This window comes from Sinocyclocheilus grahami, unplaced genomic scaffold, assembly GCF_001515645.1.
Source record: "Sinocyclocheilus grahami isolate Dianchi unplaced genomic scaffold, SAMN03320097.WGS_v1.1 scaffold1550.1, whole genome shotgun sequence".
Taxonomy (NCBI): Eukaryota; Metazoa; Chordata; class Actinopteri; order Cypriniformes; family Cyprinidae; genus Sinocyclocheilus; species Sinocyclocheilus grahami.
The window spans coordinates 31,869-48,804 of NW_015506729.1; the positions used below are offsets into that span (position 1 = coordinate 31,869).

General features: G+C 35.4%; 1 protein-coding gene across 1 annotated transcript in view; it reads left to right on the forward strand.

The window, feature by feature from the left end:
* The window catches only part of LOC107571111 (chondroitin sulfate N-acetylgalactosaminyltransferase 1), a 39,643-nt gene extending 22,707 nt beyond the window's left edge, over positions 1-16,936 (forward strand). Inside the window, exons 4-8 of the mRNA XM_016257387.1 lie at positions 999-1,100; positions 10,661-10,839; positions 13,564-13,658; positions 14,218-14,299; positions 16,430-16,936. Of these exons, the coding sequence (XP_016112873.1) occupies positions 999-1,100; positions 10,661-10,839; positions 13,564-13,658; positions 14,218-14,299; positions 16,430-16,719 (748 nt within the window). The 3' untranslated portion in view covers positions 16,720-16,936. The remainder of the gene's footprint in view (positions 1-998; positions 1,101-10,660; positions 10,840-13,563; positions 13,659-14,217; positions 14,300-16,429) is intronic.

Here is a 16,936-nt window from a genome sequence, read left to right on the forward strand (position 1 = left end):
ATTTTCATAATGATTTTTTTCTTCTCAAACCTTGTCTGTGGTGTAAAAACACCCCTGGCCAAATGCCCCCAGAGGGCATCACTTCCCACTTTGATAATTACTGTAGTTACCATGTTCTGTATATCACATCCTTTATTTTCCCCCAGATGTAATCTATCTAGGTTGTTGCATAAAAATATTTGGAATTAAAAAAAATTTTTTACCTCAATTTAGCACCAGCAAGCTCGTCAGCTATACAGTTAGCATCAGCTAACATTATTGACTTATTTTCAGCATGGTTATGAACAAACACTAAGCTGCCACTAACCAGCAAAATTCACCATGTCACTCAGGCGCTTTAGAACTGAAGTGTCTCTGAAGTCTAACCAACCGTGCCTTTATTGTGCGTTGGACATCAAAAAACACTCATCTTGTTCAGCATCAGCTCGAAACATTTGCCACATTTCTATCAGAATGCAGCTGCTTCAGATCAGGAATGTCACACTCGAGCTGCAGTCTTTGTGTTACGCTCGCAGTGACGCGTAGTAGGGTGATCTTGTCCTGTCAAAATCTGCCACAGTGTCTTCATCAGTACATTCTTCTCTCAAGGCCAGGACTCAATAGCTCTGCTACATCTTGCTTTTATTTTTTTTTCCACTGAGCTCATTAAAATGCATTCTGGGATTTATAATGGTCATAATTATGCTACCCTGCATTTTTATGATGCCCACTCTACCCACAATGCTTTGCAGTTTTGTTGCAGTAATGCAAACTATTTTGATTTGGCATCACATTAATAATGTTATGGTTAATGAATTGGTTTTAATGAGAACGTGCCATGGAAATCTAGAGGGAAAATATATCTATTTTGCACTATATTTGTTCTCTTTCTCAGTTTTCAGACAGTAAAAATAGTTCACAAATGTTTTTTTTTGAGGTGCTGCAGCTGGAGAGTGCTGACCTCAGTGTGTGTGTGTGTGTGTGTGTGTTTGTGTTTCTGTCACTGTGCATGTCTACAGAGAGGTGTGTGTGAAGCAGGACGGCCGGGTGCACCTTACCGTGGTTTACTTTGGAAAGGACCAGATGAATGAAGTCAAAGGAACCTTGGAGAACACATCGAGGTATGGCACTTTAATATGTGTTTATGTGTGTGTGTGCACGTGCGGAAGTGTGTGTACCCACACAAAGGATCAGATAAGGCTGAGGTTTAGACTGAGAAATTCACAGTTAAACAAAAAGGAACCAAAGGGGTGTCTTAAGTTCCTTCCAGTGATCTCTTTCCCAATGCATTATGGGTTTTGGCCAAACTGTGGGTCTTCAAACTGATGAAGTGGACACGCTATCAGAAAGTCTACATAGACCCGTTTAAACCATCATAAATAATTCCTTTAATTTATAGATCAAGCTAACTTAAAATGCCTATCTTCATGAATATATTAAAATGCTGAACGAGTTTTATTAATAAAAGATGATGGTGATGTACTAAGCAATAATCAAACGCACAGAGGCAACTTGAATTTCTAATGCGTTACATGCATAAATGAGATATATGCATACATTTGTGAGTGGTGTTAAATATATGTTATATATAATATATTGTAATAAATATATAAATAAAGAGATGTAAAATAAATATATTAAATGAATAAGTAATGAATATATTAATTTAATAAACAAGACGTTAATAACTGCTGTGTTAAACGAAATGTTATTATATTATATTATGTAAAAATATGAAATATTACTTATAATAACTAATGATAGACTAATAATAATAAATTAGTAATAGAAAAATGTATATATAAAAATGTTTGTATGTGTGTATGTTTGTATATACAGTATGTGTGTGTGTGTGTGTGTACAACAGTACAATAGTAGTTTTTTTAAATAAATAATAATAAATAGATAAAATAATATGTAATAATAATAAAACAAGGAGTTAATAACTCATGTTATATTATATTAATTTGTACAATTTAATTTTAGATTGAAAATTATATGAAATAGTACTTATAATAAATAATAATTGACTAATAATAACCTAATAGAAAAAATATAAATATATAAATTATATATGTATTAGACATATTTAAAATCTATACCCAGACAAATACTGTGTGACTGTTCGTCCTCATCAGTACGCTCAGCTGCGCTCTCGTGATTACTGATTGGAGGTCAGTGAATCTGCACTGTTAGACTGCAGTGACTCTGACCTCCATCAGTGTGACAATAACAGGTCACTTCAGATGCGGCTCAGAGGCAGATGAAATCAATCGAGCAGTAGATTGTCTGGAATCCAGCCAGGGTCATGCTGGAAACCTCCCTGCATTGCAGCGGATAACATATCTCTCAATTCACAGGGAGAACATGGCTTTTCCCTTACGCAGAGACATTCAAATGTGACTGGACTCACTGAGCAGGTTGTTCCCACACAGAGGGACACTTTTGGAGAGGATTTGTTGGAGAAATGGGAAAGCAATCATGGCCTTGTAGCTTTCAGGACCGTGGAGGGCCAATAATCAGTACAGCTCTTGTTCGTTCTGTGGGAATTCTTTAGCTTCTCTGTGGAGCAGAAATTAAGGGAGCTTAATTCTTTCTGTACTTCACTAAGTGGATTCTCCACAGTTTCCTGATTATTCATTCCAGCTCTCTTCTGAATGAGTTAATTGTTTGTGATTTCCCAATGGTCCTGAATGCTTGTATCTTCATTTCTTAAAGGAATTTATACAAGTTAAGTTCTATTTAAATTATTCTATAATTACCATAAAAGAAAATTATTTCAAAAGCTTCACATTTCATTGCCCTCCATTGTATTGCACTGCAACCACGATTTAATAATAATAACAATAATAAAATCTGTGGCAGTTTTTGTATCATTGATATATAATTATACTATTCTATATACTATATATTTTTATTCATATTTTGAATCAATTTTTAATTTTATCTTTTTCATTTCCATTTGAATTTTAGTTTAAGTTTTAGTCATTTTGTTCTTGTCATTTTTAGTAGTTATATATTGTGTTTGTATATATATATATATATATATATATATATATATATATATATATATATATATATATATATATATATATAACAAGATACACGATAAAAAAAAATTGGGACCAAAAATTATTCAGACCGAGTGTGGGAAAAAAATTTAAGTTGAGGTTTGCATGAAGCAAGCCCAGGAGACTACAGGCTGTCATTAAGGCTAAGGGTTGCACGACTAAGTATTGATAGTTGTGTAAATACTGTCATAGTAACAGCTGTCTGAATCATTTTTGGTTTATTGTAATCCATTACGTACCTTTCTATCAAAGTTATCTAACATTATCAAGATGAATTTGTTCTGACTCAGTTTAACTCTGAGTTCTTGTCATATTTTATTACCATTTTCTAAACTATAGCGAATAAACTGTGATAATGTGAGAAATGTTGAAGGTGACTGAATCAATGTTGGTTTGACTGTATCTATTTGATAAATGAAGTTAACCAACTAACATTATACATACTCTTTTGGTTTCTGTACGCAATATTTAAAAAATGTACAAATGCAATAAAAATATCGGTATCGGTACTCAGTATCGGCAAAAATAAAAGTTTCCATATCGGGCGAGTACTGGAAAAAGTGGTATCGGTGCATCCCTAATATTTATGTTCAGTTATTTCACTATAATGGCATAGAAAATTACCTATACATTTGTCATTAAAGTAAAATTACTGAACCTAAACATAGGAGTCTGATAAAAAGGCTAATTTTAATAGAAAATTTCAGACGGCACTTATTAGAGGCTTTTGCATCTGAACTCTTCATATAGTTTTTATCCATTTTAGTTTTAGTTGTTTTAGTATGTCAAGTTAAATTAAAATTAAATGAGAAATTAAAATGAGAAACGTCTTGGCAACTAGCTGTAATAAAAGGTTGTGTGTGTATATATAAATATATATACATATAGTTATATACATTCATACATATAGTTTCAGTTTAAGTAACAAAAAGGTGTTTTAATGGTTTTCCTTTTAGCTTTAGTTTAGTTTAACTATGATAACCCGGGTGACTATTATTCCACACATTTTCTGTATTACCAGGTTAACCTTTACCTGAATTCATTCATACTGAGTATTTCCATTAGTGAGTTGCACAACTAGTAAAAGCCATCAAACATCTGACCAGCATATTCTGTTTGCTGGTTAATAATTCATTTTTGTTTTGTCAACTAATCAGTTTCTTTCAGAAAAAACATTCTAAATGTGAAAAGCATTTGTAAATGTATTGCTGCAGTAGATTATGCATCATATCATAAACAAGATGAATTATTATGAATCCATGAATCAAACCCACTTGGAATGCCCACAAGTTTTGACAATTTTCCACACATCATTTTTGTGATTTATGTCCCTGTATGTAGGCAGAGAAAAATCATTGAGAAGAGGACAATTGCTCACAGTTGCTATTAACATCATTTTGCACGCACTCCCCTGCTGAATCTGACAGTTGCTGAAACTTAATGCTGCTTTGGCCGACTGTTCATTTGCATAAAGTTGAGCTTGAATTTGTCACATAGCTGAACAATCAAGGGTCCGAAAAGTCGCTTTGGCTTTTGTACCCTCGAATCACCAGCACCAACAACAGGTTGATTTGTCACTGCAACTCACTGTCAGTGTGAGTGTCTCTTAATCACTGCAAACAATTAAAAAGTGCTGTTGTGTTGAGTTATTTCTACTTGAAAATTTGTTTCATTGATTTGCATTATTTAATCACTCTCAGGCCATCCAAGATGTAGAAGAGTTTGTTTCTTCATGGGAACAGATTTGGAGAAATGTAGCATTACATCACTTGCTCACCAGTGGATCCTCTGCAGTGAATGGGTGCCGTCAGAAAGAGAGTCTAAACAGCTGATAAAAACATCTCAATAATCCACAAGTAACCCACACATCTCTGTGACTCCAACAACATCTTGTAAAGCGAAAAGCTGCAAGTTTGTAATAAGCAAATCCATCCATCATTAAGGTGTTTTCAATTTAAACCATTACTTCTGTCTACAATACCAGTCCATAATCCATAATAACGCTTCCTCCAGTGAAAGTCCATCCCCTGTTGTCCTCTCACGTCAAAATCCACCCACATATTTGTTTATCCAACTGTTTTGGACTCTTTTTGCTCATAAATGGTGCTTGATCTGTGCATATTTCTCTCCCGATTCAGATGAGATGACTTTCTTCACTGTAGCACTATTATGGATTATTATGGACTCGTATTTTAGCTGGAAGCTTCAAACTTCAAAGTCTGAAGTTAATAATGGATTTATTTATTACAAACATGCACATTTTGGCTTCACAAGACATTAATTGATGGACTGGAGTGATGTGGATTACTTGTGGATTATTGTGATGTTTTTATCAGCTGTTTGGACTCTCATTCTGACGGCACCCATTCACTGCAGAGCATCCACTGGTGAGCAACTGATGTTATGCTACATTTCTCCAAATCTGTTCTGATGAAGAAACAAACTCATCAATATCTTGGATGGCCTGAGGGTGATAACATTTTCAGCAAATTAAAAGTTAATAATGTCATTATATTACAATAGACGTTTTACCAGTGACCATTTTTGAAGGCCTCCTAATAGTCAGAAACAGATTTGTCAAATTGTTACGAAGACATAATCTGCTAAATTTTTCGGGGGTTCATAAGTAATCATGAGTTATTGATGGATATCTACCCAACACAAAGTCCAAAAAAAAAGTCCTCTTGATGGACTGAAGCTATTGGTGTTTTGATACCGAACACAGCTGTAATTAACTTTGAGAGTATCCACAAATCAATATGTAATTTTAGACATGAACATATTATCCAGGGCATTAAATGCACATCGTCCAAAGCAACCAGCTGATGAACTGATATTATGCACAGAACTAATGGAAGTGCATCTACCCATGTTAGTCCTGTCATTCCATATTTTACCAATTGGGTTTCAAAGTATGATGAACTCTTTCAAGCATGCCTGATGATTGTAGTTGTTCTGGGCAATGATTTTCTTAAAGCTTCCTGACATACCTAACCTGTAAAGTGTGTTTTGAGCCAGTATTTTAGTCATAAAGAGAGTACTGTCTTTTGCTAGTGAAAATCTTCACTTCACTGTTATGGTGGGTTGCTGTGGGGGAAAAAAACATAGTTATAGTTTGTTCTGATCTACCCGTTCTTGGGATAACACAGATGTCTTGTAACCAATGCGAAAGATTTTCCCAGTAGTCTGATAAACATAAACCAAGTGCTACCCATTTCAGTTCCTCAAAAACTATTCCAGCAAATTCTAGGTTACCTGAGATCAGCTTTCTGCACTGTGATATTATATTTAACAACCGTTAATCAACTATAAATCAAGTATTACTGCTTCTGCTTATTTGTTCTTTAAATTCTCTTTTAGGTGTTATGTTCATGTTCTCAGTTATGTGAGAGGTTGACTGAGGAAGGCATGAAATAGCTGGAAGCAGGAGATGAAGTACTGATAAAATGAGCAGGGTTATTGAAAAATCTTAGTTGAGTATGTTTTAACGCTCTGGCGTTTTCCTGTACTTTTTTAGACCAGCACAAGTCCAACAAAACAATGGAAAATTATTGCTTCCCATTGTCCTGTGACATAAAAAAATAAAACTGTGAAAATAAATATCCCTTGAAAACACACAATCATAAGTTTAAACAACAATAGCTATAACATGTAGTGCAATAGCAAGGAAATAAGTCATATAAAAATAGAATATGACATTAATAAATTATTAAATGATAAATTATATAAATACATAAAAAAAGAAAAACACAGATGTATGGTCACTCTCTTGAAGCTACACACAAATTGCTGAATAGTTCACCCAAAAATGAAAACTGCCATCAGAATGAGAGTCCAAAGAGCAGAAATAAAACATCAAAGTAATCCACACCACTCCAGTCCATCAGTTAATGTCTTGTGAAGTGAAAAGCTTCATGTTTGTAATAAACAAATTTATCATTAAGGCATTTTAACTTTAAACTTGTGCTTCTGACGGCACCCATTCACTGCAGAGGATCCATTGGTGAGCAAGTGATGTAATGCTACATTTCACCAAATCTGTTCCCATGAAGAAATAAACTCATCTACATAATGGTTGTCATGAGAGTTTCAGTTTTGTGTGAACAACTACTTCAGGAATCCTTAGATGCTTCACTGCAAGACCATCAGCGTCAGTCCTCACAGAGCAAAGTAGGTAGATGTGCTATCCATATCTGCCGGGCAAAGTGAATCGATGCACATGAATAATTTGTGTTCATTTGAGAAGGGGAAGAGAAGAGAGTGTAAGTAACACTGCATTATACAAACCTGGTTGACATGAATATTGATGAGTAGTCTAAGTACTCATTATGATATATAACCACCATTAAACATCACACTGAACTGATCAGACATGCCAGTAACTGTGTGTGGATTCATGTAGATATAGCGTGGAGACAAATTTATCTCCAGAATTTATATTATTATAATATAAATGTATATTATTATAATATTAATAAATATAATATTTTGGGGACATGCAAAGTATATATAGAAATATAGTTTGTAAAAGTTCATTCTAGCTTTGCAAAAGTGGGGTTACATTTATAGTCTGTAGTGATTATAATTAGCCCAATATGAAATGCTGATGTAAAATGGAAAAATGCAATGACTCGACTGATGGAATGAAAAGTATCCCAGACATTTGCCAGTCTTTGAAAACAAGTCGGTATCAAAGAAATAAATATTTAGAATGTTTTTCTGGCCGATGGCAAACTGAATATCACATGCATGCATGCTGAAACGCCTCAGGCTGTATTCCAAATCCGTTCCGCTAATGTGTCTTAAATCAAATCTTGTTTGTCTACTATTTGTAACTCTAAATCTGCACCGACTAGTGGCTCTCGAACATTATTTTGGCTGGGTATGTTTACAATGTCTGCTTTTGAATGTATTTATTCAGTGTGATACAACTCCCATGGGTTGCAGCAATGTTTTTGTGGTTTATGAATCTCGGTCAGAAAGTAGGTGCTTTTTTTTATTTCTGTCATACATGCTGGCCTATATTTTGTATTGGGCCAATAAGAGCAGTGACAGAATTCTTGTTGCTCCAGTATTTCATGTTACTATAATTTTTGTCCCTCTGTCCTTATTAAGTCGGTTTATAAATATATATATAACAACAACCTTGATGTATGGATCATCTCTCTATTGTAGACTAGAGTGTTTGAGAGTGTGGTGCTGCTTTGTTAATGATTCACTAATTTAAAGGAAGTAGCTCTTCCTGTTCCTGCTAAAACAGCTGTATGGCTTCAATAGCAGGTATAATCTGCACTGTGTGTGGTTGCATTGTGCTTTTATATATCAGCTTGGCTCTAGACCAGCACGTTACATTTTAATCATCTTTTTATGTGTGTGTGTGTGTGTGTGTGTGTGTGTGTGTGTGGCTGATTGTATTCATAGTCACATACACTCAGCTCTGTCTGAGGATGTTTGTCATCTTCTCTATCTGTGGGAACTGATGTGGGTCATGCTGTAAAATCTGCGCTCGCCATCAATCACAGCTCATCTTACTCTGCTGTCACAATTGACTCATTTTTCCATAAAACGGTAGATAGTAAAATTTGTATAGTGCTGCTCAGTTTTGGTGGTAATGTACTCTTTGTATTTACCCTATGTTATACATTCTAAGAAAAGTTTGTAAAAAATACTGCCCAGTGTTCAGGGATGGGCCATTTTTCAGATACATGTCTTTAAAATATGTATTTGAAATACAAAATACTATTTGGAAAACATCAAATGTAATTTGTATTTAAATACATTTAAGATTAGTATTTTTGTATTTTCAAAATGCATAAAATACTTTGTGCCACCCTCTTTATCGGGGTGCTGCTTTTGTGCATCAACTAGTTCAGACACGCACCCTCCCTCAACCCCAACATTCATGCATGTGAGCTGCAGCTGTACAGCTCCATTCAGCACTGGGTGAGGGACTTTTCTGGAAAAAGATAAGATGAGGATGTCATGGTCAGTTGTACTTGTTGATTAAAGTTAAAATAGTGCATCATTTGCTTTCAGTTAACATGAAAGAGTAAAAGAGCACCAACAAGAGGAAAAAATAGTTTTAGCCAATCAGTTTTGATAGGTAATCGGTTGTTGTTTTTTTTATCAACTAGCTTGTCAAATGTGTTTAAAGCATTAGTGCATGATCGGGCTGGGTGATATGACAATACACATTGTAGCGATGATATAAAGTGTGAATAGTTCAATCAAGTGTGAACTTTTTCTAAATCGTTTGCATAGAGATGGAGTAGAATGTTGACAAGTAAGCCTACACTTTTGACTTAAAGGCCCTTTCACACGGGACACAGCAAGCAGAGGAATCACTTTCTCTCGTAGTGGAATCGGTTTGTGCAGTTGAAGCCTAGTTTAGACTATCGCCTGCCTCACCGCGAACTGCTGACTGCGCGCTCCGCCCTAAACGGATGAGGCTTTTTTGACACTTGTTTGATACTTCACTTGTTCGCCTTTGTATAATTCTGTGAAACCACAGGGAGCGACTCAAAGTAATTGTTCTCCAAACCATCAGAAAGCAGCGGTGAGAGGAAGAAGTTTGCCGAGTAGTTTGTCAAACAATCATTTTGTGAGAAGTTTATGAATAAATGGATTTCTTGACATATAAACCAATAAGGTTGTGGGTCATTTCGGAGGACACATGTGAAAATGTGAAAGTACACTACGTTAACCCACACAAAAGAATCGAATCGTGTAAAACCCAGTAAACTTGAGATTATGACTTGTGACATTAGAACAAAACATACTGTATGAATATGATAACATATGTTTAACACTAAATTGAACAATACTGATTGAACAATACTGATTATTGATTACAATACTGATACAAACACCGATGAATGGTACACCACCAAAAAAATGTTCAGCTTTTGATTTTATTGTTCATCAAAAAAAAAGCAAATAGTGTTAAATGCTGTTTAAATGAATTCTAATTTTAAAATGTACATTTTAGATAAACTTTATATACAACAAAATAAACTTTACATGAAATAAATAGAAAAAGTTATTTTTTTGTAGTTTTGTATTTCCTACAGGGCAGGGGAAGGGAAGAGGTATGTACAATGGAAACAGAAGTTTCTAAGCAGTTGTGCACATCTAAATGTTTTTTTTTTGCATTCAGAATAGGTCCAGATAGATTTCAGCCTATAGGTATGCCTACATTGGATGGGCAATTTTTTCAAATTTTGTGTATTTTCAAAATACAAAATACTGTATTTGTATTTAAATACATTTTTCCACACAGCATTTAGTATTTTTATTTTAAATACATTTTCATGTATTTATGCCCATCTCTGCCAGTGTTCTGTTAATATGAAGGATTTTTCCATATTGATTTTTTACAGGTGTTTTATCTGTTTTTTGAATTACACATTGCATTATGCAGTAATTTCATAACCATTTTTCAAATTAATAATAATAAAGAACTATGCCAAACTATTTAACAAATTTTTTCTGCATTATGATAGCAGTTATATCACACAGATGTGGTTGAAGAGTAATGTATAATTGTTTGTTCCGTTCTTAGTTGTTTTTGATGAGAGAACGTTCTGTGATTTTCACGTGTCTGGTTTCAGGGAGCTGAATTTCCGTAACTTCACTCTGATTCAGCTGAATGAGGAGTTTTCTCGGGGTCGAGGGCTGGATGTGGGTGCTCGTGCTTGGAAGGGAGGCAATGTGCTGCTCTTCTTCTGTGACGTGGACATCTTCTTCACAGCCGACTTCCTGAACACATGCCGTCTGAATGCCCAGCCAGGTGAGTCACTATATCTATCCATACACAGCTGAGCCAATTTGGCCACGCTTAAATAATGGCTTTGCATTAGAAACAAAATATTGAACCAATTGGCATCTGACTCAAATGCTGCTAGAGCGTTTCTCAGAAATAACTTCCCTTTTCGGAACCACTTCTGCACTGACTTTTAAACTGTTGTCACGGTTTTTAGTACAGTAGATGTATGAGATGTATTCACTTCTCCAAGTGTGGCCTAATAGACTAACCACAGGTGTAGAGAATCACATTAACTATCAACATCATCAGCAACAACTGGCAAGCATATTGTTTAGGTGTTCAAATACACACCAAATACAAGTATTTGTATATTGTTCAAATACAAATACTTAGGTATTATGATTTAAAACCTTCTTATTGTGAAATTTTTGCTTGAATAGTGAAAGTGAAGTGACGTGTAGCCAAGTATGGTGACCCATACTCAGAATTTGTACTCTGCATTTAACCCATCCAAGTGCACACACACCGTGAACACACACCCGGAGCAGTGGGCAGCCATATTGCTGCTGCGCCTAGGGAGCAGTCGGGGATGCGGTGCCTTGCTCAAGGGTCTCACCTCAGTCGTGGTATTGAAGGTGGAAGAGAGCGCTGTACATTCACTCCCCCCACCTACAATCCCTGCCGGACCTGAGACTCGAACCCGCTACCGTCTGGTTACAAGTCCGACTCACTAACCATTAGGCCACGACTGCCCCATAGTGCACTGGTGCTACCATTGTTTAAAATAAATGACACTTGCTTTGATATTTTGTTATATACGTTAAGTGTGGCTTAAATGTCCAATTACTTTTTGTTGCCATCATCGTATGTGCTGCCATTCAAAAGTTTGTGTTCAGTAAGAATTTGTTATGCAACATGGGTGCATGAAATTTATCAAAAGTGACATTAAAGACATTTCTTTCATTTATAATTAGAAGGATTTCTGAAGGATCACGTGACACTGAAGAATCATGCTGAAAATTCATCTTTGCATCGCAGAAATAAATTACGTTTTAAAACTAGGGCTGTCAATTTTGCAAATATTGCAACGTTTAATCGAATCAATTACATGATCTCGGATCAATTAATCAAATTATTCGCGTACTAATCACACATCAATTTTGGCTGAGAAATTGCCCTCCTAAAGATACTTTAAAATCATTGTTGTGTTAAATGAGAAAAGCATTAAATAGACTTTATAAAAATAACTTAAGAAAAAAAATATATTGATTGAACATTGAATTTATTACACATAAACTTTTAAGGCTACAGTGTTTTCAGTAAAAAAACTAAAACCGCCACTAGTTGAAGGTAAGTCACTGTCTTAATGAGAGAGTCATTCATTCAACCGATTCATTTGAACTGCTGATTCATTCAGAAATTCAGCAAGAGACTGTCTTTATGAATTGCTCACTGAATCATTGATTCGCTTGAAATATGGATTCATTCAGTAATGTGTGTTGCTTGGAGACACACAACAGTTCTACTGAAAATTTGTTTGGTAAAACTGAGCAAAAATAAACAATATTGTGTCTAAAATATCACATAATATTAACTTCTTGTTTATTTATAAACTATGTTCATAATCATCACATTTGCATTCATGCTTTTCACGGCAAAACCCGCACTCTTGCTAATGTGACATTGCTATATCATATGATATCAATTCAGGGGCATTTTTTGCCCTCAAATCTTGAATTTTAGGGCATGTAAACAAATTCTCTCTGTAACGTTGGGAGGCTTGACAGTGCAGTAGTGGATCCAAGTGCAGGCTTTATTCAAAAGAGTGGTCAAACAGGCAGGGTCACACACCAGCAAACAGGTACAAATCCAGGATGAGACAAGAGTAATCCAATAAACAGGCGAAAGTCAGGGCAGGCAGCAAACAATCAGATAAAAGGAAACAGTCCAGGGTCACAGCAAGGCAAGATAAGACAACAAGGAAATAAGAAACACAGGACCACTACAGACAAACAATACTGGGCCATGTGTGTAGGCGAAAGTCAGGGCAGGCAGCAAACAATCAGAAAACAAGGAAACAGCCCAGGGATCAAAAACCACAAATACAGGGAAACACGGGAACTTGGGAACGCTACAGGATAAACAATACTGAGCAATGAATGAGTGAAAAACAAGGCGTGAAATAGGGTGAGACTGATGGCGGTAACAAGACACAGGTGGATGCAATCAGTGATCAAGAATCCAGGCAAAGGATTATGGGGAATGTAGTTAGTGAGGGAGTGACAACAGACTGGGGTGGAGTGCCCTCTGGAGGAGCTCATGGGCACTCCAGCTGGTGATCGTAACACTCATAGGCTACATCATGCTTCGATGTTGCCCCTCTTCATGTTCGTCAACAACTGCATGCAATAAGATGTCATACTGGTCTGGGCAGGAGACATTAAATGCATTAATCATTTTAACGTGTTATTTTTTCCATAATTAATCTCACCAAATTAAATCAACAGCTCTATTTAAAACATTTAAATACAAATCTGTTTTTAAATTGTAATAATATTTCACAATATTACTGTTTTTACTGTATTTTTGATCAAATAAATGCAGCCTTGATGAACATAAGAGACTTATTTCAAAAACATAAAAATCTTACTGACCCCAAACTTTTGAATGACCAACTAATGAAGTGTTTAAATGAGAAATATATGCTGTGCTCGTATCATAAACAGCTGTGTGATCACCTTGTCTTAGGAAAGAAAGTGTTTTACCCCGTTCTCTTCAGCCAGTACAACCCAGCTGTAATCTACGGCAGTCATGACCACGTCCCCCCTGTGGAACAGCAGCTGGTAATGCAACTCATTTTCATGAGGAGATTAAAATGCTTCATCAAGTTTGATGTGATTAATTGCCGCATTGTGATGGAACAAAATCATCTCAGTCATCTGGCATTGATATTCTGAACGCATAGATAATAAAGAGCCTGATTAAATGTACTGAAAGCGGAAAGCTGATATGAGACCAGGGACCAGAATTACATTTTGCCACACCTGCCAATGCTGATTGAATTGAGAAAAATCTATTGGACTAAATATTTCTTACTGTCCATGGCTATATATTAAGCAATATTTGTATTACAAAAACAGTTTTTCCAGTTGTGTTAGTTTTTATCCTTTGAGTTAATGAAAATGTTTATTTTTCATTAATGACAATTTTAAATGCTTTTATCACATCGGTATAATTTTTTTTCAGTTTGTTATGTAGTCACTGGCAACTGGCAGTTTTATTTACTCACCAAAAGCAATTTCACACACAATTGGTGCTTGGCAAGTGTTAATTTTGAACCAGGAATGAGACTATAAAAGAGTAGTTTTGTGTTCATACTCATCAGGATTCATTCTTTTACAGATCATTAAGAAAGACACAGGCTTTTGGAGGGACTTTGGCTTTGGAATGACCTGCCAGTACAGATCCGATTTCATCAATATAGGTAAACCTCCTCTCAAGCAGCTATTGACTGAATTTACATTAATTAAATGCATTTATACAGTATTCATTTATACAGTATTCATTTATACGGCTTGTCAAACTGATGTAGATGTGAGCAGCTGTTGGTAGCATTGTTTTAGAAATAAAGGACCAAGTTGCTCATGTATCCTGAATTGGATCGATAGTCAAATCTAAGTATCCAGCTTAAGGTCATTTTGGATGTAAAACACTTATGCAGAGGCAGTAGAAGTAGCATGAATCATCAAATGATAGTGCAGTCCCACCTGTGAGAATCAAGCAGTTCCCATGACTTAACCGATCACATGTGTAACATCACTTCAACAAGGCCTGATATTGATACTTCAGTAGAGTAGATTAGTTTAGTAGAGTATATGCATTTCAGGAAACATGGACATTTCAGCAGACAGATGGCAAAAATCCATATGCTCAATATGCTCCATTAAGAAAAGTCAATACTTCACTTAGACAATTAAACAAAGCTCCATTAAGAAAGCTACATCATGTTATACACTGCTTGGCATCAGTAAGACTTTTGTCTTTTATGATCACCCAGGCTGCATTTATTTGATCATAAATACAGTAAAGACAGTAATATTGTGAAATAATATTGCAATTTAAACTCTTTTCTCTTTGAAAATATTGTAAAATGTTATTTATTCCTGTGATCAAAGCTGAATTTTCAGCATCAGTTTTCAGTGTCACATGATCCTTCAGAAATCATTCAAATATGCTGATTAGGAAACTTTTTTGATTATTATCAATGTTGAAAACAATTGTGCTGCTTCATATTTTTATGGAAACTGTGAAACTGTTTCCAGGAAGTAACATAATTTATATAAAATATAAACTTTTTGGTAAATGTCTTTACGGTAAGTTTAATGCATCCCTGCTGAATAAAAATATGAATGTATTTTTATTTATTTATTTTAAATATGACTGACCTCAGACTTTTGAGCAGTAATGTAGGTGCAAAGGAAATACACAGATACACACATTCCTGGACAAATCTCCAGGAACAGCTGTTTGTCCTGAGGGAAGTTCAAGCTTCCCTTTAACAACAACAGAAGATGTGTGTAAACAGAGTGTTTATTCAACATTTTCTTTCTGCGGATACATTATTATTATTATTATTATTATTATTATTATTGCAGCTGGTTGCATTAACAATCATTTTAAATGTGCTGTTGTTGCCTTATATAAATAGGAGTTATTTTGCCTGATACGGTGATGGATTCACAAAACATTATTACAGGGATAGTTCGCTCCAAAATTAGAAATCTGCCATCATTTACTCAACCCCATGTTGTTCCAAACCTGTGTCATTTCTGGAAAACAAAAGAAGATATTTTGAAGAATGTTAGTAACCAAACTGTTTTGGTTCCTACTGACTTCCATTTTATGGACAAAGAGCATAGTGGAAGTCAATAGGAACAAAAATGTTCTTCAAAATATCTTCTTGAGTTTGGAAAAACTTGAGGGTAAGTAAATGATGACAGAATTTTCATTTTGGGGTGAACTATGCTTATTAGAATAAAATTCTTCTTAACTGCAATTTTCTTTTCTTAAAGAATAGTTCACTCAAAAAATGTCATAGTTTACTCAACCTCATGTCATTCCAAACCTGTACGGCTTTCATTCTTCTGTGGAACTTAAAAGAAGCCCTTTGTGCTTCTGTGATTCAACCTTGATATATGAAAAAAAAAAGATATATATATATATATATATATATGGACAAAAACAGTTGATATATTCTCTTCTTTTGTGTTCATCAGAAGAAAGTCAGAAAAAAGATTTTTGGTTGAACTGTAGCTTTATGTTAGTAAGTCATTGAAATAAATATATAAAAAAGTGGTTTACCACATTTTGAGGTTACCTGACAACCTTTTATTGTATTTTTACAGTGCATACTGAACATGTTGAGACTATGGGGGAACAAACAATTTAATAATTGCATTTAATTATTTTAAAAGTATTTTAGAATGATTTCAGTATCTTGAGAAAGACTGGCATTAAATGCTTGAGCTCCACCTCTGTACTTCTTGAGGGATCCATGAAATTTCCTAATGCTCATGGTCATTGCACACATTTTGCCTGTCTCCTCCTCTTACAGGTGGTTTCGATGTGGACATTAAAGGCTGGGGTGGCGAGGATGTCCACCTGTACAGGAAGTACCTCCACAGTAATCTGCTAGTGGTGCGCGCCCCGTCACGCGGCCTCTTCCACCTGTGGCATGAGAAGCGCTGCGCTGACCAATTGCCTCCAGACCAGTACAAGATGTGCATGCAGTCCAAAGCCATGAACGAGGCCTCGCACGGCCAGCTGGGCATGCTGCTCTTCAGACACGAGATCGAGGCGCACCTCCGCAAACAGAAACAGCGAAGTGGAGCTAAAAAATCTTGATGGACTTTTACTGCTTGTATACATGCTCTTAAAGGGATTGTTCACCGAAAAATGGAACATTCTGTCCTTATTTACTAAGCCTCATGACATTTGACGTTTGTTCTGTGGAAGCAGAGCTCTGGTTGTTCTTTTTGCTGTTTTTACAGTGAATATTGACTGAAGCTTCAAAAAAGATGCAAAAAGCACCGTAAAATCATTATAAAAGTGGTCCACGTGA